At 34.3% G+C, this 23,751-nt stretch overlaps 1 protein-coding gene across 5 annotated transcripts; it reads left to right on the forward strand.

Moving 5' to 3' along the window:
- Positions 1–413: 413 nt before the first annotated feature.
- LOC106067603 (procollagen-lysine,2-oxoglutarate 5-dioxygenase 1-like) lies at positions 414–22,549 on the forward strand. Of its 5 annotated transcripts, none has more exons than XM_056008495.1 (21): positions 414–434; positions 13,230–13,340; positions 13,465–13,553; positions 13,693–13,826; positions 14,148–14,262; positions 14,663–14,714; positions 14,878–14,990; positions 15,468–15,531; positions 15,666–15,763; positions 15,867–15,968; positions 16,075–16,206; positions 16,945–17,066; positions 17,613–17,714; positions 17,880–18,005; positions 18,334–18,469; positions 18,763–18,876; positions 18,979–19,047; positions 19,303–19,407; positions 20,034–20,180; positions 20,357–20,485; positions 20,916–22,549. In XM_056008495.1, the coding sequence occupies exons 2-21, from the start codon at positions 13,253–13,255 to the stop codon at positions 21,069–21,071; spliced, it is 2,193 nt and encodes a 730-aa protein (XP_055864470.1). In that variant the 5' UTR covers positions 414–434; positions 13,230–13,252; the 3' UTR covers positions 21,072–22,549. The 5 variants fall into 5 exon arrangements, with proteins under 5 accessions (XP_055864470.1, XP_055864466.1, XP_055864467.1 ...); XM_056008491.1 differs by lacking the exon at positions 414–434 and adding an exon at positions 11,090–11,240; XM_056008492.1 differs by lacking the exon at positions 414–434 and adding an exon at positions 11,786–11,890.
- Positions 22,550–23,751: the final 1,202 nt, after the last annotated feature.

Below are 23,751 nucleotides of genomic sequence, written 5' to 3' on the forward strand. Positions count from 1 at the left end.
TTAATATTTTTTTTTGTTAAGCAGTCACAATATACTTTTTAAAATATAGCCCTACCTATTTTAGTCAGCGCTAGGCCCCAGTGAAACGAGGGATCTTGGGTGGTCGCCTCTGTATACCACTCTTATACAATAACCGTAGCCTCTATTTCTGCTTAATATAGATTATATATTCTCGTCGCTTCAGCGTAAATAACTAATTTTATATTTATTTTTAGTCTAATCTTAATTTGGCGCCAGCTTGTGATGGGTTTATTGTGCTAATGTCAACCCAGAATCACACACACACACACATAAAAGGCAATTTGTATCCCTTGCTGTAGGCGCAATATAGCCAAAGTGTCACATAAATAAAAGACAAAGATCTAGTATGATTATAAATTGGTGAAGAAATCAATTACAAGTTAGAATTGTTTGTTGTTGGATCATCTTTATGTGTAAGTTTTCATTCATACTAATTATTTTACAATCGTTTTTGTTTAATCCTTAACATGGCCTATCATTGGTATTAATTATGCGTTGGACGTAATCTTTTTTTTTCTTTTCTTGAAGTAACGTCTGTATTTTTTAAGATAAGATACACCTTTGCAATCACTATAATGTCTTTAACCTCCAATAAAGCTGTAATTGTAGAGTGACTTTTAAAATTATTTTTTTAGGGATCCAATTATTACCAAATATTACAAATGCCCAATCAGTGGCGTAGCAACCATATCACGTAGGGGCTCAATGTGCCCGAGCCCATGATCGCTTGGGGTCCACAGAGGCCATTGAAAGATTTTCCTTTTTAACTTTTGAGAGGAATTGGGTGTCCCGACACCAGTACGTGTAAGCAGGGCCGGTCTTAGGCATAGGCAAACTAGGCAGCCGCCTAGGGCCTCCGATTGGCCTCGCACAGGCCAATTTTTGTTTAGAGAAGAAATAGCGAAACTTGTCCTCAATGTTCTTGTTGGAGAACCCTGGAGTTTTAATAAAAAGCGTTTTTTTTTTCACAGTTTTTTTTTCTATTCCATTTGGGGTCCACTAAATTCACTTTGCATAAGGTCTCCAATTATCTAAGGCCAGCCCAGGTGTAAGATAACTTTAAAGTATTGAATGTAATAATAGTATTACTTAAAAGGCCTACACTCATTGGAATATCTTTATCTAGAATATCTTTATCTAAAATGTAAAGATTCATATGCCATAAAATAACAGACAAAAATGAATTTCAAAATACCTTTATTTGGTATCGAGACATTACCACCTTCGATGAAGTCCAGTAGGGAATCGGCGCCAAAGGCGCCATTATCCCGTTGATGGTTAGAAAGGCTTTTATCCAACCACCAGGCCTGGACATGGGGTTCTTCACCCCTGTCCTCTCTGAGGGCACCCAACGGTAGGCGGCCATATCGGTTGACTGACTGGTAAAACCGGGCCGTGCCGTGTACACAGCGCACCGTCCTCGCTCTCCGCCCACTCGCTATAAGTGGTCGAGAACAGCGCTAACAGCGGGGAGCTTGTCTCATATTCCTATACTGTAACCGCCACAGTTCCGTGCGAGGGTCGCCACTCCAGGCTCCTGGTACTGATGACGACCCCCTTTGTGGAACGGCGTGGCGGACTTTTTGGACTGGGTTGCAGGTTACTTGTTCCATCCCCACCCCGAGTGAGATAAAAAAAACAAAAGCTCACCCAGGGAGACCTGCTAGAAGGCCTGGTTCGCTACTCGTTCTTAGCCTGTCCAGATCCACCTCTGGATGTTTCCACCGGAGGGCCACGCTGAGGCGACGGGTAGCTGGAAATCCTCCGGAGAGAGACATTACCACCAGCATGGCCTGCCCTAACATTTGCGGGCCCTATGCGAAACGGATTGCGCGGGGCACAGTCTGGGTAGATGCTACAGTTTTGGGTAGTGTTAAAATATTCTGAGTGCAACAAAGTAGTTTGGCAAAGTAGTGTCTCTTTCATTGTTGGACAGACAGCTCAAATTTCTACCGGGGTTTTGGTGGTAGTTGGAAGAATAGACCTATATCTTAAAGATTCCGTTTCATCTGCTAATTCTCGCCCACATAGGCCTATATGTAGGTCACTGCTGGGGCTGCGCAGCCACGGGAAATACTGCATTCCTCACTAATCTTCGGACTCGAAGACAGTCCTTATTATTATTATTATATTTGTTTATAAGTTGACGTCAATGCTTGCTTGAGGTTCGCTGTAAATTTTTGTATGTTATCACGCTGAAAGCTCTTGACGCTTACAAGAAAGCCAAATAGATTGTGGTATGACTTCAGATGTTCAGATCTCGTCTGCAGCACTATTTCTTTCACTTGTTCAATAACAAATGCAAGCTGACACTGCGTAGATCGGCGTTTGCCGTATTGAGTAACACCCCAAAATGCCAATTTTTACTAGTTTTCAGGAGATTACAGTAATTTTTCATATATTTTGCTATTTCGGGAGATTTTCAGGAACTCCTGGAAAATCAGGAGGCCGCGGGAACCCATATAAGTTATAATGGTTTAATTTAATAATTTACATCACGGTGCGGGGCCCACTGCAGCCGCATAGGTTGCAGTGGCTTAGGACAGGCCCCGAGCAACTGCTTCGGTATTTATAGATTATATTACGTCTTTCACTTCTACCATCGTGTTTCAGATACAAGTTTGAAAGTGAATTTTGATAATTTATATACGGTAAACAGCCTTCAAAAATACTAAAACAAAATACTCTTTCGAATTTAATGTGTGCGAAATCATTAAGACTAAGACTGCTTATTGGTCTTTATGAAGAGAAAAACTTATATTACTCACCGTTAGGCTGTCTGTTTGTCTGTTCTGGGAGGATTTGTTGTATATAGAAAAAGGGAGATAAACCGTGCCGTACTGATATATGGCAGTGTCTATTATAAGCAAGCAGTGTTTCTCTCAACCCTACTACATGGATCTGTGACATGAGTATTATACAGAAAGTAACTAAGACTACTCAACGCTTTCAGCAAAGATGCTTGCGTCTTGTACATACGGTGGCAAGAGCGCACTACAAACAGCGATATCCTTGCGAACGCCGGTATGGAAAGTATAGAGGGACTTCTTATGGTCTGACAGTTACGCTGGTAACGCTGGTCCCCCGTATGGGGGACGAAAGTATGACAAAAGCAGTCCTTTTTTTTTGGTGAACTAAAAGGTGGCCGATGTCACAGAGGTAAAAAAAAATAAGTAGTTTCCCCTTTCTGACCTTGCGATCTATGGGACAGATGATGTTAAGGTAATCTATTTTTGTGGCGGACGGTTACGAGCAGGGTGTCATGTGGCCAGCACAAAGACCAACCGCCTTTTTCTTCCCCAACTAAAGTCAGGTAAACATTAGGTGGACTCAGGGAAGCCCTAAGCATACCGTAATTTAGAATCCCCAAGATTTGAACCCAGGACCTCAGGTTCGGAAGCCGAGCACTTAACCATTCAGCCACCGCGCCCTCTTTAAAGACCAGCTTATGCGCAAACTTGCCTTAGCTGACATAGAAGAGAGCACCTGGTTCGGTTGCATGCGGCTTCAGAACAAGACAGCTGGAGGTCACTCACAAAGGCCGCAGGACAGATGTAGAAAAGAAAATCTAAATCGACCTCTGGCGGACAATGCGATTATGCTTGCCCTGGATGTGGCAAAATATGTGGGTCACATCTGAGGCTGAGTAGCCACGGGAAATACTGCATTCCTCATTACTCTTCGGACTCGATGACAAGCTTATTATTAAAAGCTATCTTGACATGACGAACGCATAATTTTTCGACTCTGGACAGAAGGAGACAACATATGTTCCTGAAGCTAAAAGTCGGGACTAATGAAACTTATCCTTGTGGAGCATCACTATAAAATGCTGACCCTGTCCTTCAAAGCTGCATACTATATCAAGAGGCCCGAACAAGACTCTGGCCAAAAAATTATCCTATAGAAGAAAAACTATCGGAGAACTGCCTGATCTGGAAACCACTGCGCGGTTCATTTCAGATCTAGGATGACTGATCTGAACTGCTTGATCTGGAAACCACTTCGCGGTTCATCTCAGACATGGGATTACTGATCTGAACCCTCCGACATGTAAAATGAGAACGAAGAAATCAATAGCAGTAATTGTGCTGTTCTTTCCCTTATATAGGCTTGCTCCTCTCTCTCTTTTTTTTATTTTTTTTTCGTATTTTGCTTTTTTTTTTGTTTGTTTGTTGTTTGTTTGTTTGTTGTTGTTTTTTTTTTGTTAGACGATTTTGCCTTATACATTAACTCGCACCGCTACCGTATCCTAGATCTATTGGATGTTTTATGTCCAGTCTTAACGTAACAATTTGTAATCTTTTAATTTAAATAAAAACTAGCTTTAATTTTATCCGGCTTTGCTCGGGTTTTTCTTTCTACCAATAGCATGCATTTATTCCGTTTGAATAATCAATAATGACGTGAACAAAAAGATGATAATTTAAAAAATAAATCAATTCATCTAGTATTTTATAATCAAAGTCTTTTTTTTTTTATAATTCAACTAACAAATGTATTTTATTTTTTTTATACAAGATGAAAAAAACAAACACTTTGCATTGACTAGGCAATCTTGATCGCGCCACAGCTTTTGTCGTACGAAACATAGCGCCATCACAATTGTTTACAATAATTATTTTTAGTTCTTGTTTGAATCAAAGCATTGTGGGAAAAGGCCAACAGCATGCGGAGTGCTAGACAATGGAACTTGATTGTGTTGTAAACGCTTTGTACATTTAGATTTAGCGCAAACAAACAAACACAAATAGAATGAAAAAAAAAATAGGCTAAAGGCAATGACTAGTCTATTTGACCACGTGGTATGCACTTCGGACTGTAGTCACGACGGTAGGCTACCAAGTTCAAACCTCGTCCGTAATTATCTCCCCCCCCCCTCCCCCCGTATCTGTTAGGATGTAATAATCTTCATTTCTGAATAAGAATTTGATTACAAATCTATAAGTGTATCATCCACATTCAGGGCCGGACTGGCTATATGGGCATTCGGGCAAATGCCCTGTGGGCCGTTACCCAAGTGGGCCGGCAGAGCCACCGAAAGGGCAGCATGAATGCCAGTAAATTGTTTCGAGATTTATATTATTCTCTTAAAAGGCAACACTTTGAGCGTCATGATTAAATAAAAATACTTTTTGCACTTTTCTAGTCTAATACTCATCTAAAGCAGTGATGCCCAACCTTATTCGGTCTGCGGGCCATTTTAATTTTAGGCATTCGTGTCGCGGGCCATAACACCAAAAAGAAAAAAAAATACAATAAGCTATTTTTAATAGTTTTATTTGTGGACCTACTTACATAAATTAATGTGATGCATGAAGTTTATCCAAAACCATCTTCTGAGTATCTGGCTGCATAGATGAAACACCAACTCGGAGCACTGAATCTAGATATTCATTCGTGAGGCGATTTCGTAACATGGTTATCGCCCATTTCATCATTGAAAAAGTTTGTTCACACAAATAAGTGCTTGAAAACATTGTGATCATCCTTAGCGCTTGTTTTCGAAGATTTGGAAACGCTTCTGCAGGTAACATGGAGTAGAAGTCAATGGTCTGCATCACTTGAAATTTGTCAAGCAGGGATATCTGGCTTTGTAAGTCAATCAGTTCCAGTTGTAGATCTGTCGGGGCACTTGATACATCGGCAGCTAACGGATTTTCAAAAAGACGGATTTCATTTTTTAAATTCTGAAAATCCACAAATCTTTCACTGAAATTATCCATCAAGAGCCTCAGAAGTTGGATCATTCTTTCTTTTGGGAGAGACATATTTAGCTGCTTATCATTTTGTACAGTGGTACAGGTTGGAAAGTGGTCAAGATGCACCCTTTCCGCCTGTTGAATGAAGAGTTGCAATTTGTTTGGAAAGCACATATGTCTGCATACATATGCGAAATCAATTTGTCTTTCCCTTGTAGTTTGGTGTTAAGTTCATTTAGATGTGATGTCGAATAAAATAGCTAAATCCCACAACCATGAAAGGTCGTTCAGTTGTGGCACTTGTTTTGATTTAAAAAAAAAAAACAACGTTTTAACAACTTTCCTCGGCTTAGCCAACGCGGCACTTCACTGTGAAATAGAACGTCTTCATATTCGGACTCTATTTCTGTCAGAAAATCTTTGAAAGTTCTGTGATTCAACGTTCTGTGATTTGATGAAATGTACAGTGTTGAGCACAATCATCATCACATGGTCCAGATTCAAAACCTTTCCACAGAGATTTTGTTGGTGAATGATGCAGTGAAGCCGCAGCGGTTAAGTTCCATTTGACTCAACAACTTTTTTAATAACTCTTGCTGTCAGTCCAACCATATTTCTAGCGCCATCAGTAGTCATTCCAACTAATTTATTCCAAGGAAGAGAAAGGTCCTCCATGATAGTTGACACTTCTTTGAACAGGTCTTCTCCAGTTGTTGTCCCATGCATGCTCCTCATAGCTGCTAACTCCTCTGTTATATCAAAGTTGCTCTTTGTACCGCGAATAAATACCAAGAGTTGCGCACTATCAGTTATGTCAGTGGACTCTTCAGCAGGAATAGAAAACATTTCGAATTCTGCTGCTCTGTCTTTTAATTATAAATGAAGATTTACCCCCATATCTTCCACTCGCCTTGTAATTGTCATGCGAGAAAGGCCGACAGCTTCTACTGCATTCTTCTTTTCAGGACACATTTCTTCCATCACTGCTAGCAAGCACTTTTTTACACATTCGCCATCTGAAAAAGGCTTCATTGCTCTACTTAAGATGTGAGCAACTCTGTAGCTGGCCCTTATCGCCGACTCATTTTCTTCTCTCTTTTTGTGAAATATTCTTGTCAATCCCCCAATCTCTAGTCGTAATTTGACAATCTTGTCTTCGCGGCTGAAACCAAGGATGCCACTATATGTGTATATGTGTTTGGCTTCATGTTCTTTAAAAACAGCCATACTTTCTTTACAAAACAAACATGTTGGCTTACTATCCTATTCCACAAAAAAGTAAAGATCTGTCCACTTTTCTTGAAAGTTTCTACATTCAGAGTTCACTTTTCGTTTCTTAGGCTCTCCCATTTCATTAAATCACAAACATTAAACACTGCGGTACCAATCGCTTTGACATCAAAAGAACACGACCCAAAACGATGCATCAATGATGATCTGTGTTGCACACACAAGGTGTCAAGGACACGGCTAGCTCAAGACAGTAGCGAAATTTTCCAAGAATTAAAAATAGCTGTCTAGTTTTATCGCCATTGAAAAAACAAAAAAAAAACAACACTTGTGTTCTTACAATACAAAAATATATTTACTATGAATATTAGAATACCAAACCTAAAGATGGAATTCATCAAAGAATGAGTGAGAATCCTAACTTAAAGAGAATATTTTTTCAACATTCTAATTTTTTAATTAAAAAAAAAAAGTTTTATTTTTTTTTTGTTAACATTTTTTAAATTTTTAATTGTTTTTTTTTTACATTTTGTTCCCATGCGTTGGCGGGCCGGATAGAAGCACGTCGCGGGCCGGATCTGGCCCGCGGGCCGTAGTGTGGGCATCGCTGATCTAAAGCATGGTCGTAAATATCCTTCATCCGTATATAATGCTTATAGTAGACGTCACTAAACGACAAACAAGAAAATTAAGGCATTTATTTCTTATAGAGATCGACGTTAGTGTGAATCTATAAAGGGATCAACAACAACGTTCCAAGTCCTATAGAGGACATGTCCAGTCACATACGAATTCTTTTTTTCTGTTTGATGGAGTTGACCCGCTACGAAGTCCTTCACAAATCACAATTATTATCATGAACAGTGTTGAAATGTGTTGATTGGAATCAAAATGCAAAAGATTCTAAAAAAGAAGGGAAAAGGAGCAGAAAATAAATAATAATATTAACTATTGCTGGAATGCTGTGCAAAACAATATTACAAAGAGAGTTTTGTTATCACACAAACTCAGAGGCTGCTCCCATCGAATTCACCAATGGACCAAGAATAAGCCAGCCATAGTCTTGTTTTGATCGTTTAAAGTAATAAAAATTTTTAAATCATTTGGCGTTATTTTTCACATAAAAGCAAACAGGATGACACGTCGTCTTTGATAAGACTCTTCTAACACTTCTAGAATAAGTACAGACTGTAGAGTAACGTTAATTGATCACCTAATAACTTTTTTTTTTTAATTTCGGGATCTTCGGGCGCCTCTGAGTCCACCCAGCTCTAATGGGTACCTGACATTAGTTGGGGAAAAGCGGTTGGTCGTTGTGCTGACCACATTACACCCTCGCAAACCGTAGGCCACAGAAACATATGACCTTTACATCATCTGCCATATAGACCATAAGGTCTGAAAGTGGAGCTTTATTTACTCTACTAATATGATTTTCGCATCAGATTCACTTCTTAATGTTTACATAATAAATAAATCTGCACCCTCTAAGCAGTAAGAAGATAAGCTATATCTTAATAATTTATAGATTTTGTTCAATTGTTTAATACATTTAAATCTAGATCTACGTCTGGCCTCTATTTAGTCTAATTTAGATTGTTGTCATTCACAAACTTTATGATGACAACATTTACGAATGAACAGGCTTAACGCCATAAGAAACATAAGAAGTTATTGACATATGTCGAAATACAAAGAGGCTTTGCTAGAACATGAGATTATCTTGACAGCATTTGTTTACTGAACGTAAGGATATTATAAACAAGTGGATATTTTCTGTTGTGTATCTATGTAGCCAGCTTTAAGATGCAATCAAACTAGGTTTCCACGTTATTGAGAAAGCAGTAAATGAGAGTAAAGTTTTCTTTCGGATTTTGCGATCTATATATCAGATGTTAAGATCATGTTTCTTTGCCAATGGCTAACGAGCAGGGTGTCATGTGGCCAGCACAATGACCAACAGCCTTTACTTTCTCAACTAAAGTCAGGTACCCGTTAAAGTTATGTGGACCCAGGGGAGCCCTAAAAATCCCGAAATTCAAAATCCTAGTCTTGAATGTGAATGCTAATGTCTATGGTAGCAAGAGCTTTTCACAATCAGAGATTCCCCATTCCATGTGTTATACTTTATTCATTTAGTAAAAGCGCTTATCAGATAGTTTCAAAATCATCTAATAAATTATTCATATACTAACTACTTTCGATATATTATTAAAATTTACACTATGATTTTGAGGTCAGGTGTGATTGGACGCTCATCATATGTCATACAACTTGTGGGCCGGATTGTACAGAAATACCCGGGCCGATTTTGACTCCCAGTCCGCCCCTGTCCACATTTAGAAAATAGGTTATGAGTTAGTATACAATCATATGGATATTAATTTTGATAATCTTCCACCTGAACAAGACGTCAGCATTTACCATTACATTTTGAGAAGAAAATGAATGTATCTTGTAGCCTACTTGCTTTTAGATTTCTTTGGAATGTGATCTTGTTGAAGTTGTCATAAATGTAGAGTAGATCTTAAACAGGCATTGAATAACACAGACTGACCTTTTCTAGTGTTTGAAAAAGAGATGTACGACGTTACTTTTGATGTTCACCCTTTTTTTAAAAAGAGTTTTATATAAACCTAGATCGTGTGTGAATGTTGTTCGAATTTTTCATCTATATTCTGACGATTGCACAGTAGTTACGCTGAGGTTGTCAATTGTAGTCAAACTGAATTTCCATTTGATTGGACCACTAAAGATTATCTTATCTTATATTTTATCACCTTCACCTATCCCATAATTTTGGGTGCATCACACAAGATCCGTTGACTGTCTTTGTCCATTTCGCTGTCTTTTGCCTTGAATAGAATATATTATAGCCCCTAACCATCCTACTGTTTGTCAAACAAAAGAGTACTCATTTGGCAGGCCAAAAGAAGCCGCTGCATGTAAATCGAGTCACGCTAAAGGCAATGCTGACATCGGAAAAGAATTATAGTTATTGAGCTTTAGGTTAAATGTGATGGGCAGACATATCAAAAACTAAACGGTTTTCCTTTCGGGAGTCGGTAAAAAACAACAACATAATAACCGAAACTAAGCAATCCTAAACAGTTAAATAACTCATCTAGAATTGATCTATCGACTATCGTAGCGGTCGTGTGGTACATCTATGCGCTTCGGATTGTCGTGACCATCGATGGCCCCGAGTTTGAACCCAGCTCGCTTTCATTTCTTATTCCAATATGCTAGAACAAATTCGTACAAGTGCTCCTTCTTCCCTGGTGCCGTTAGAGAATGGGATGGGTTGCCTGAATCAGCCAGGAAAACCAATGAATTAGCAGAGTTTAAGTCATTGATTAACATGCATGACTAGATTGACACATGAAAAGCGTAGAACATAATTATCCTCTTTTTTGAAGTAACGTCTATGTTTGGGACCCCTCAACTCAAGAAAACATTAAGAAACTGGAACAGACTCAAAATAGAGCAGTGAGTTTCATAAAAAACGAATATTCACATTTGACTAGAGTAACACATTTAGTAAAATCACTAAATTTAGAAAGCCTCCTGGATAGAAGACTTAAAAGTAAAGTAGCAATTATATATAAAACGCTGAACCATAATCTTCAAATAAAAAAAAAACAAAATCTAATAAGATATTCAGAAAGACACTAAGTTAAAGGTACATTCCTCGTCCCATATGCTAGGACAAATTTGTACAAATGCTCTTTCTTCCCTAGCGCTATTTAGAGCATGGAATGGGTTGCCTGAGCTAGCCAAGAAAACCGGTGACTTGGCAGGATTTAAGTCATTGGTTAACATGCATGACTAGATGCATGACGCGTAGGACGTAACCTTTTTTTTTTTTTTTTTTTTTTTTTTTTTTTTTGAAGTAACGTCTGTATTATATAAGATCAGGAATTTCGGACTAGAACTGAATTTCTGAAACAATGTTCACATACGGTTAGGCCTACAATATGACATTTTGTTTCAAATTCTAAATTGCAGTTGGACACTACACCCATGACCCTACTTAAAACTCAATTAGTGAGTACGCCTACCCCCTACTCACTCCCGAGTCGCTCAGCGGGCCTACTTCATCCCATGTTCACCAATCCTGGGCTAAGACAATAAGTAACAATCACGCCTACACTAGCGAAGTCACGTAGGCTGGCCGCTGAAGGCTCGCGTCTTACGCCTGTTTCTCTCGCGTCGGTAACTTTCTCACGTCAAGTGTACACTGTAAGGGGCCTAACTGGGTGGATCCAGAGTCAAGATCTAAACAGAGTAAGCAAAACTTAAAATTTGAGTCTTTGTAGAGATCTAAAATATGTAGAGTAGAATCTAAACAATATTTCTGATAAATATACCTCTGTATTTTTTTTAGTTCCTTAGATTTAGATCTATATTAAATTGTAAGTATTAATATCTAGGACTAGAGATTCTAGATTTGGAAACGGTAACTCACTAACTCAGTAACTGGAGTACTCGACTAATAATTAAGATTATTATAGTGTTAATTTAAAAGGTCTTTAAAAGTATGCGCAGTTAAAATCAATTTAAAAATAGATAAAAGATAGAAAATAATTTAGATATAGAATTATTGTATTTCTGCTCGTGAGGATCTAACTTCTAAGTCAAGGTAAGTAGAAATAGAGACTCTGTAAAGATTTAAGAGCTCATAGATCTATATAATAAGCCTAGCCCTAGAATCTAAAATCTAATGATTGAAAGAGAAACTCGGAATCAGCAGTTTAAAAATAGACTCGACTACATTTGTAGATTTGTGTAAGAATAGAGTCCTCATAAGTTGTTATTGTTACGTATGGTTAGTGGGTTCCCTAACCTATAAAAATATAGACTTACAATATATCCTGGAAGTAGTGGAAGACTGGAATCAAAGAGTGAGCACTGACTGCTCTAAGAGAAACGAAGCTGTAATCTGTGTGATGTGGCATGTTTTTTTTACGACAGTTTATGCTTAGATTAAAAGGAATAAACTTAGACTAGATCTAGATCTAACTTAGTAACTGGATTAGGGTCTAAAATTTCTACGCTAGATCTAGATTCTAGGTCACTAGTGATGCTGATAGTCCTTATTCACTGAGTGAGACTGAATACTGAATGTGAATCACTGAATACTGATTGTCACTTTGTGATTGTAACTGATTATGATTATGATTGATTATCTGATAGTGATAGTTGATAGTATTACTAGTATTAGATTATTAGACATAATTAGTTAGTATTATACAGATTATAGATCTAGTAGTGATACTGATAGTCTATCAGACTCAATCTACTTTATGATAATCTACTATTAATATTATCTAGTCTCAAATCTAGGTAGGCCTACTAGTTCTAGAATAGATCTATATTATTATTACTAATAGATCTAGATCTGCACGATAGCGATAGTTCTATAATATATAGTATATATATATATATATTAATTATATATAGATCTAGATCTATGATACTGGAATCTATGGTATTGTGTGTTTTAATATATTTCCTGCAGACAATAGCTTCTATAGTCAAGTTAGTCTGCTCAAGAAACGAAAAATATGCAGGTTGCAACTGGGTTTGCATAGTTGTGTGAAACAATTCACTGGTGACTTCACTCATCCTTAATTTTCATTATAATCAAAGACATTGCCATTATTATTATTATTATATTTTATATGTAGTCCTACTATCGGACATTACCATTTGTAAAATCCCTGAGCTTAGGTATTACATACTTCAGAAGACTAAAAAAGTAAAGTAACAATAATAAAACACAGAATATAATTTACAAGTACAAAAATAATCTAATAAAATACCCATTTCTTATATTCTATACCCATACAAGTGCTTCATCTTCCCTAGTACCATTAGAGTATAGGACGGTTGCCTGAATCAGCCAGGAAAAACAATGACGGCTAACCTAAGTCTCTACTTAACATGCACAACTAGTTGAACACACATATATATATATTATATGTAATAATGTTCTTTTTTTTTTTTGAAAGAACGTCTGTTTTTTTAAGATAAGAATGCCAAAAAGACAATACTTGTGAAAATAACGCATTATTTGTTCAGTTGAAAACTTGTTATCAGAATGTGTATAATTAACATTGAACATTTGTGACAATTACTAAATCCTGTCATAAAGCAAACATCAGTGCCTAGAACTAAAGTGTGATCATGATAACCAGGAGTAGACTTTATGCACTTCACAGTTGAAATTCATTGTCTTTAAGTATATTAACATTATTGATATTTTAATTTTAGGTTGACAAGCAACAGCTTTGAAAATGAAGCTTGTTCTTCTCTTTGAAGTGATCATTTCTTTAGTTATTATCTGTTGCATGGCAACAGATATGTTTTCTAAAGAGAAACCTGGTACGTTACATTTTGGTCAAACAAACTTGAATTATACAATTTTAAGAGATTTTCTGTTTAGTAATAGAAGATTAACCAGAATTAAGAAAAATAATGATTTATATCTTAAATTTTCTTTATGAAGATTTACTTGTGGTGACCATAGCAACAGAGGAGAATGATGGATTTCGTCAGTTTCTCCGTTCAGCTAAACTGTATGGTTTAAATGTTAAGGTAAAATGTTTTGATGCTCTTAGTATTTCATACTACTTAGAAGCTTACCTCATGATATTAATTGTAACAACTACCAACTTGTAACAACTTTTTGATCATGATATTAATTAGATAACTTGTGACAACTTCCTGATCCTAGGTCTTAGGTCTTGGAACAACTTGGAGAGGTGGTACAATGCAATCGACCGGAGGAGGCCACAAGATCAATATTTTAAGAGAAGGTTTAAAACCTTTCAAGAATGTAGAAAACCTCATCATTATGTTTGTTGACAGGTAGAGAGTTAAGATGCATTTTATAAAATAAAAGCTTATGAATAAAGAATGAAAGATAGAACTGTCAAACAAAACAACAAATGCTAGAAAATTTCACTCTCATTTCATATCACTTTCCTTAGCAGTATTAGTTTTTGTGTGTGTATGTTTTGGGTCTCCAGTTTACATATTAGGTAAAGGTACCCTGGTTTGGATATCCATACTTAGCGCACTTATAAAAAAATACTATTAGTAAAAAGTTGACAGTTATCTATATACATTTGATTTATGCAAGTTAAAAGATGGACATCACTGTATGAATGTCTTTCTTGTCTTTGGTAGCTATGATGTAGTCTTCACTGATGGCAAAGATGCAATACTGGACAAGTTTTCAAAATTTAACTCAAGGGTCATCTTTTCAGCTGAAGAAGCTTGTTGGCCAGATAAAACATTGGCTGTAAGTAAGGTGTCATGAGAGTGAAAAATAAAATTATAATAATATTTTTTTTAAATTTCTCCAAAGATTTAGGCAGTTTTACATCTGCTGACCCAACTATGACCTACATATTTTGCCACATTAACAAAATTATTGATAAATATTTTTTTTTAAAGTCTGTAAGTTATTGCATATTTAGCAGTTGGGCCGTATTTATTTTAAGTAGAAAATATTCAAAGTAATTTCATTGTGTTTCTGTCTGAAGTTTATTGCCATTTTTTGATCATAAAGAGTCTTAAACTTGCGTTATTTATTGTTTTACTTATTTATGAAAAATATCATAGTTTGTTTCTGAATTTCATTCCCATCTCTTGATCATAGTCTTGACCTGGCTTTATTTATATTTATTTTTTTAATGTAGGAAAAATATCCCATAGTCAAGGATTCCAAAAAGAAATATTTGAACTCAGGAGGTGAGATTTTTTACATTTTTTTTTTTAGTTTCGTTTTCACTGAAAAAGAGAAAATGGAATTTCCTTCTAATGCAATAAACCTCATTTATGGTGCATCTTTATTACCACCTAATTTTTTTGGTACATATTCAATTAACATAAATATATATTTTGTATGCATTAGGATTCTTGGGTTATGCTAAGGAAATTTATGAAATAGTCAGTCATCAAACTATTGCTGATGATGAGGATGATCAACTTTACTACACCAAAATATATATCAACAGAGCTCTAAGGGTAAGGGAAGAATAATAGAGCTAATAAACAAAATATTTTTACTTAAGTGGTTTTATTATTTATTTATTTTTTTTAATTTTACAATAATTCTTTTGTGTCTGGTAGGATCTTTTTTTAAAATTTTATATATATATATATATATATATATATATATTATCATGAAGTAGACATTTCAGTTGATTGCTCATGTTATTTCTTTTCTTTTTTCTGTCACAATTTGAGTTAATTGCAAATAGCATGCTGGAACCTATATAATTATTGTCATTCATGCCTTTAGGCAAAAGATATGTAGAGTTTAACATAGACTGTCTTAACCATAATCTTTTACGCAAACCCTAATAAGCTCAAAAAAGCTAGACTATTTATGGTGTTGTGACAGCTTTTTTCTATAAGACTCTTATCAGTTAATTAACAATTAATTTTCAAAAAAAAAGATATATATTTTGTCTTATAGATCTTTGCATTTTTCTCTTTCAGCATGAGTGGAATATGAAACTTGATACAAAGGCAGAAATATTTCAGAATTTGAATTGGGCTCTTGGTAAATTCTCTTTGTATATTATATGTTATGAAGATATTTATACGCCAACTACAATTTTTTAATACTTGAGTAAGTTACGAAAAAAAAACGCTTTTTAGAAGAACATCTATTTCTCCTTCATAATTTTTATTCAGGGGAGATAGTCATCAAATATAAGAATGGACACAGTTATTTATACAATATAGAGACAGAGACAACCCCAGTTGTGATTCATGGTAATGGCCCTATCAAGGTTAGTATCATCCGGTTGAGTTAAAACCTTCTTTGGTAATGTTTGTAATGCTAGTATAATGTGTAATGTTTAATGTAGACTATTTATTTGTGTTTCCTTGTAGCCCGAGTTCTACCGCCTGTCTAACTATCTTGCTGATGGCTGGACAGACACTACTGGATGTCTCTCATGTAAAGAAGATCTGGTGGATCTCGGTAAATTGAAGGTTAAAAACTTTTTTTTTTAATTACTTTTTTTAAGATCTTCTAAGACAAAGACTAATATCCTAGTGTATAATCTGACTTATTGGTATACTTGTTTGTCCATTTCAGGAGGTTGACTATCCTGCCGTATTAGTTTCCATTTTCATTGAGTATGCAACTCCATTTATCAGAGAGTTCTTTGAACAAGTGGCAGCACTGAAATATCCAAAAGACAAAATTGACATCTACATTCATAATCGGGTATGCCTTAGTAAACAAACATTGAAATACTAAAATTAAATACCAGTTTGATGTTTGCTTTTATGTTGCAATGAGTATATTTTTTTTTTAATGCTTGAATTCCTTAAACTTTCTTTGGAAATGAGTTGGTTAAGTGTCAACAAGCATCTTGGATTTGGGGCTTTTTGATAGGGACAATACTTGCAGCCTGGTTATGTGGTATCTTATCTTATCTTATATAATACAGATGTTACTTCAAAAAAAGAAGATGATTACGTCCAACCCGTCATGCATTATTTTAAACAATGACCTAAATTCTGTCAAGTTACTGGTTTTCCTGGCTAGCTCAGCAAACCCATTCTATGCTCTAATAGCGCTAGGGAAGAAGGAGCATTTGTACAAATTTGTTCTAGCATCATTTGGAATGAGAAATGTGCCTTTATGCACCACAGACTGTTGTCACAGTGGTCCTGAGTTTAAATCCCTCCTGCCATCATCCCCTGTCATCCTGCAGAAAGTTTGGGCTATGATGTAATAATCTTCATGTCTAGTGAAACATCAGAATCTTATAGAAAAAAAAAAAACAGCCCTCAAATGAAAACTCATCTTAGGGGAAAGTATTATTAATCAGATGTTGCACTGGTTATATTGTAAACCATTAGTACATTACTTCATTTAGTCCTGTCCTAATTGTAAAATTGATATTATTCTAAATTGCTAGAAGATTACATATTTTGTCTTTTAATTGGATATTTTTAGGTACTATTGCATGAGAAGGATGTTGCTAAATTTCTTGAAGACACCAAAGACTTGTATAAAAGTACAAGATACATATCTTCAGCAGACAATGTCAATGAGGGTATTGCAAGAAACTGGGCCATGTAAGTTGTGTTACTTTTCCTCTCAGATTGTTATGTTTTTAATGAATATTTAAATATATTGGAAGCCATTCCACTTACCAGAGAACTGTTCCTTGTGTTACTTATCAAATCTTTTACCATGTTCATTTTCTTCCTGAAAATTGTGTACAATTGAAAGCACTTTCCACACTTACAACCAGATGTGATTCACACAAATAGTTTTTTTTTATTTTGATGACTGTATATTTATAAACTGACATTATGTTAATTTCTAATGATCTAAAACAATAACTAGTCTAGACCATATAGGATTTTAAACTGAAAAAAACAAACAACTTATTATCTAGATTCTAGAATATTTCAATTCTTTAGAATTTAAAATTACATTTTTAAGTGAACATTACCCCAAATGCATTCATTTTGGATTTTTACATAAGCCACAGAAGACACCATTTGCAGTTTTTAGCCCCACAGTTCTAGATCATAACATTTTCACCTATAAAGCTTTGACAGCCTATTAATTTTCTTAACGTCAATGCCTATTATGTTTTTTATTTCTTTTGTTAGTGATGAGTGTATCCAAAAGAATTGCAAGTACTTAATGACTATTGACTCAGTAGTGCAGATTACCAAACCAGAACTGTTGGTGGATTTGATAGAACAAAATAGGTGAGCTGTGTAAATGTACACTTTACATAAGCCTTTTTTTTTTCTAAATTATATACCTTAATTTTCATTTTCTAAATCATTCTTAAAAAACAATCTTTATGTTATATGATTTTCTATTTTGTGTCTTTGATGGCTGATATAAAAGAAATGTTTATTTTTATGAAGATCAATCATTGCGCCATTGCTGAAAAGACCAGGAAAATTATGGTCCAACTTCTGGGGTGCTCTGGGTGATACAGGTTATTATGCCAGATCTGAAGATTACATGGACATCATCAACTATAACAGAGTGTGAGTTTCCTAAGTTAATTTATTATACCAACAATATCAAATGCTGTTTTAATACAGTTTAAAATATTTCTTAATTTCATGAAACAAAAACTAAGCATTTATCTGCTAAGCTAAAACATCTTATGCTCTTGCAAGATATCTTCATTTCTTTTACTAAAATATTGGAGACCTGTTTGAAATATAAAGAGTTCATTATCATTGACCTAATTTTTTCTCTTCATTAAACTATGTTTTAGTTCAACATTAATTTCAGGTAGTAAATTGGTTGAAATCTTCCAAACATAATGATATTTTAATTTGAGACAATAATATCCCACTGTATTTTCAGCGGGCTGTGGAATGTTCCACATGCGACTAATCTATTGCTGATCCATGGTCATCGTCTGACATTACTGAAAGATGCCTTCACTTTCAATAGGGCTTATGATCCGGACATGTCTTTTAGTCAAAAAGCTAGAAGCCAGGTTTGAAAAATTCTGTTAATTAAAAAAAATGATTATAATTTGTTGACGTTTTTTTTATTTTTTTTAAATCTACAAAAACAAACTTTGTCATATCAAAGTAGAGCTTTAAATTATTTTAACTAAGTCTCCTTTTATTACTTATCTCCTGTATCCTGTATGTTGAGATTCATTTTTTTTTTAAAGCCATAGTAGTACTTTAATAATTACTAAGAAAATTTTTCTTCCTAAAAAAATATTTATTGAAAAAAATTTGGTCATATAATATTTTAAATTGTTTTTCTTTCTCTATTCAGAATATCTTTATCTACCTGACTAACAGAGACTACTGGGGCCATCTGATCTACGCAGATGAATTCGAAACAAATCATTTAAATAATGAGCTCTTCGAAATTTTTAATAACAGATTGGTAATTAAATATCATAGCTTCTTGTGTATGAGACTTTTTTTTTCTAGAACAGTAGTCAAGTTAGAAGTAAATGCATATTTTTATTGCATCATTCATTCACAGGACTGGGAGAGGAGATACATTCACAAGAATTATTCAAAGGCTTTGGAACCTGATGCAATCATTGAAATGGTAATTCTAATTTTTTGTTTTGAGATAATTTAATTCTTATTTAACCATTAAGAAAATTTAGATCATGTTTTAAAATTAATTGATAAACTTGAATAATTTAGATGTGGAAGCCCTTTTATGAAGAAAACTTAGTTTAAGAAAGACATCTATAAATGACATTGATTTTGGATGTTGTGGAAAAGTTTCATTTAATTTTAAAGCGAATATTTAAAATGTGGTATTGTTAAACTATTGTTCACTATGGTTTGATTTCAGCCCTGTCCAGATGTTTATTGGTTCCCTATTGTTACTGAGACTTTCTGTGATGAGTTTGTGGCTGAGATGGAAAACTTTGGGAAATGGTCTAATGGGAAAAATGAAGTAAGTGAAGAGAGGAATTAATTGGAACTTATTTACATGTACTAATCTTTTGTCGATAATATCCATTATGATTTTTTTTAAAATTCTTTCTTCTGATTTTAACTGAAAAAAAATTCTATATTGTCTTTTTATTTTATTTTAGTCATGATGGCATGACAGAGGGATATGAATAAAGATTTTATTTTCATGTGGGTTTCAATTGTAACATCTTGTGTTTAAAGGCTGTCATTTTCATATATTCTATAATTTCTAAGTCATTGATACGGTCATAACACAGCATGGTGTTAATGTGGGTATTGAATAGAAGGGAGGTTAAAAATTAGGAAAAATGAAAATATGGACATGAACATGCTAATATTATGATAACACTCTTTATAAATTATTAAAGTGTTTATAAAATAGAACCTGAGAGTGTCTATTTATTTTGAAGAGTCTTAAGTCATATCTTTGTATTATCTGAATATATCTGAGGAATCTATTGCTTACCCTAGAGATTAGAACAATAGTTTAAGGTGTGTGAAATAATTCTGGAATCTCAAGATAGCTTTCATTTCTCTTCATTACTGATTTCAGTTCTAATGTTTTTTCTATTGGCATAACATAACATTTTCGTATTAATTGTTAAGGACCCCAGACTGGCAGGTGGTTATGAGAATGTGCCCACTGTAGACATCCACATGAACCAAGTTGGTTATGAGAGACATTGGCTTCACTTCCTTAGGGAGTTTGTGCGTCCCCTGCAAGAAAAAGTATTCACTGGATATTTTCATGATGTAAGTGTTTGGTTATGGATTCTTCTTAAGTCAACATTTAAAGATCAATTCCTCTTCATGCTCTTGTAATTTTTACATAAGTATTTATAATGAAAATATTCCAGACTTTCGGTTTTATTGACAAAACAAAAAGTAAACAAATAATCATTTGCTAAGATTTATTATTTGTTTTTCAGCCACCGCATGCACTTTTGAACTTTATTGTTCGCTATAAGCCTGATGAGCAGCCTCTGTTGAGGCCACATCATGATGCCTCAACTTATACCATCAACATTGCTTTAAACACACCAATGGTTGATTTTGAGGTTTGTTTTTAGCTTTGTTCTTTGTTTTTAGCTTTGTTCTTTGAATAGGTAATACATACTCCACCTCTGTGCGCTTGGAAAAAAATCCTTTGTTTAAGATTTTCCTACTTCTGATAAGATACTTGAGTTTTACCACAGACAATCCATTAATGTCAACATGTATAGAAGTTTTAGCTCAGACAATTATTACTCCTGCTTAAACCTCAAACTAATAAAGTTATACATGTGACGTAAGCAAAGATAATCCATTATTGCCCACATGGATGGAAAGTTTAGGACTGACACTTTGGTAACACAGCCTTAAATGGTTGGCATAAAGGTTGAGCCTATTATCTACATTCCACTTCATATAGTAAATCCATATCTTTTTACAAAATATTTAGTCAAGTAAAAATGTGGCCAATTAAAATGTATTTAAAATTCTTTATAGGGTGGAGGTTGCCGTTTTCTTCGTTACAATTGCAGCATTACTTCCCCAAGAAAAGGATGGATGTTCATGCACCCTGGCCGACTGACTCACTTCCATGAAGGTTTGAGAGTGACTAAAGGGACCAGATATATTATGGTTTCCTTCATAGATCCATAGTGATATCATTATTTAATGTACAAGTTCAAAACTTTACTAAATACATTTTTTCTTTGCTTTGCTAATAACTTAATTCTAATAAACATTTTTTTAAGGTTGTAAGTAAAGGTGAAATGAAATAATGTTTTTTTTTTGTTTTTCTAATTGAAAACAAGTTTTGACTAACCACAACATTCTTTGTAATGTTCATACAAGATTTGAATTCTTTTTTAATGTTTCTACTACAGAATTAAACTGTTTGTAGTGGTACACTTTCTTAACTACTGATTACTCTAGTCACTATGAATCTTGTTCAATAAAAGATCAAAATACCATAACAAATTTGCATTGTGTTGAATGTTATTAGTGTCAGTAGACACCACATCGCATTATGCAGCTTGCCAAAGGAATGTAAAAGTGTTACTACTTCAAAACTGCTTTCAATTTTTTTATAATTTTTTTTTTACAATAGTAGATAAGGAACCAAAACACTATGCTTTTGGATTTTTGCCTCTAGATCTGTATCTACAATATTAATCCTTTTTAATGCATATTTTTTAACAGCATTATTCTGATGACAATAGTAATGTTTACTCTAGCTAGAGTGTGATTAATGAGATGTCTAAATGTTGTCTTGAACTTAAGGCCATTGATTCAAGCTCTCTCCATGATGTTCTGAAAAAATGTTTTTGCCTTTTTCTTGTTCTCAATTCTCATGTATTTAGGCATCGAATGATTTCTTTGGATGCAATTTGATGGAACCATTGAGTTAGTATTATCATTGTGATCTTAATAAACTTTTAGTTGAACATCTTGTTCTCTTGTATAGATTGTGTCTCTGTGCTCCTCTTTTGAGGTTTTGTCTGTGCACTTCCAATGTTTGGACTCATCAAAATTGGTTGTAATTTTTTTTTTATTATATATAACTTTGTGTATACATAAAATAAAAACAATGATTACATAATTATTATAATCACTATATAAAGCTGATGATGAACACAAATGTTGAACCTATCTATACAAATATTTTATACACTATTTGGTGCTAGAGAGATGCTCTCTCCAACATGCTAATCACTGCATGTTTTGTGTGTGAGTGTGTCTGTGAACTTTTGAAAGATTTAATATTCTTTGAATTCTTTATCATGAGCTCATCTATCATATCATGAAGTTAATATATTTTTTTAAAGTGCATGGGTTTTAATGACCTTGTTATTTGAATCAGGTTTTAACATTTGGATATGCTAGATCAACAGATAAATAATTGATGTGAAAGTACAACTTTCGCCATTTTAAAATTAGGCATGAAAAGATTGTTAAACTTGTCCAATGTATACAAATTCTAAAATTTTTATGTTTGTTTATTGGTACATTTGATGTTAATTAAACTGGCCATACTTTTATCTGATCTTTTTACACCTTTATAAACAGAAATTTAGAAGTTAATTTTACAAAATTATATCTCTATAAATTTGCTAAAATAAAACAGTTAAAGAGTTTTTCTTGTTGCTTTTTTTTTTTTTTTTTTTTTTTTTAACTTTCATTTATACCATATTAATTATATACATGTTAGAGTTATGCAACTTAAATGAGGACATTCAAAATAACATTTGGATCCCTCAATGTCCTGTTAACCCTTGTAAAAACAAAAATGCATACTCAAACTGTATGGCCATATTGCTTGGTCGTCGGAGCTTTTAAAGAACTTCCTGCAGGGAAAGTACCAGGGAAGTACCAGGAGAAGAGGCAAAGAAGACAATGGAAAGACATCAAAGAATGGACAGGCCTGTCATTGAAAGAGATTCTAATCGAGGAAAATACAGGAATGGAGAAAGACAGTCAACAGATCACATGCAGTGCCCTAATGATCTAACAAACTAAGGAATAGCAGCTAAAGCTGAACTTAAACAATAAAAAATTTGTATTTAATTTCCAAACAAGATTTAGATGGAAATATTACAAAAGTCACTTACAGTAAAGTCACTTCAAGTTAGATGACTAGGACTTGAGAACATTAAGTTGAAACGAGAAAGGAGGAAATAAGCATAAATAAGAAAAAACATAAAAAATAAAGCTTAAATTAAGTGTAATTGAATCACTTTAGATCAGTCAGGTGATACAATTTGTAATAGATCTAGACTAACAGTAATAAATCTGTGCAATTAGAAAGCCTTTTACCAATTGTTTTTATTAAGCGCAATTTTATGCTTTTAGCTTTCTCAATACACTTTGATCCTATCACCTGTCTGGACCAGTTGGGACCAGTTGAGGTGGGTAGAAGAGGAGGAAGGAGGTATCTATGTGAATGTTACCTTGATTGCTTTTATTATGCATTAAAAAAAAACTTGTTCTCTCAGGGCTCAAGCCCCCTAGAGAGGACTAATTCAACTTATACCACCACATCTGTCAAGTACAATTTCTTTCCCTTATTCAATACCATAACACAAAAATTAATTACAATAATTAATTTTTTTTATTATTCATTCTTGTTTTGTCATGTACAAAAGATAATTTTACAAAATATCAACTTGATCAGAGATTGCCTGTGGGAGAAATAACATGTACAAACTTTTTACCAGACAGACAGAGAGAGTTTTGTAAAAATATACATTCATATCAATGGTGAAATAATCTAAATTTCTAATCAACAATAGAATTGATACCAGTGATCAAGGGACAACACAGTCAAAGTCTGAACTTT

Source organism: Biomphalaria glabrata, chromosome 13 (assembly GCF_947242115.1).
Source record: "Biomphalaria glabrata chromosome 13, xgBioGlab47.1, whole genome shotgun sequence".
NCBI classification, from domain to species: domain Eukaryota; kingdom Metazoa; phylum Mollusca; class Gastropoda; family Planorbidae; genus Biomphalaria; species Biomphalaria glabrata.

Excerpts from the sequence above, each read along its gene's own strand:
- LOC106067603 (XM_056008495.1), top strand. The coding sequence starts at position 13,253 with ATGAAGCTTGTTCTTCTCTTTGAAGTGATCATTTCTTTAGTTATTATC. Across the intron at positions 18,006-18,333 it reads ATCATCAACTATAACAGAGT|CGGGCTGTGGAATGTTCCAC; the intron begins GTGAGTTTCCTA and ends CTGTATTTTCAG. Across the intron at positions 20,486-20,915 it reads CACCAATGGTTGATTTTGAG|GGTGGAGGTTGCCGTTTTCT; the intron begins GTTTGTTTTTAG and ends AATTCTTTATAG.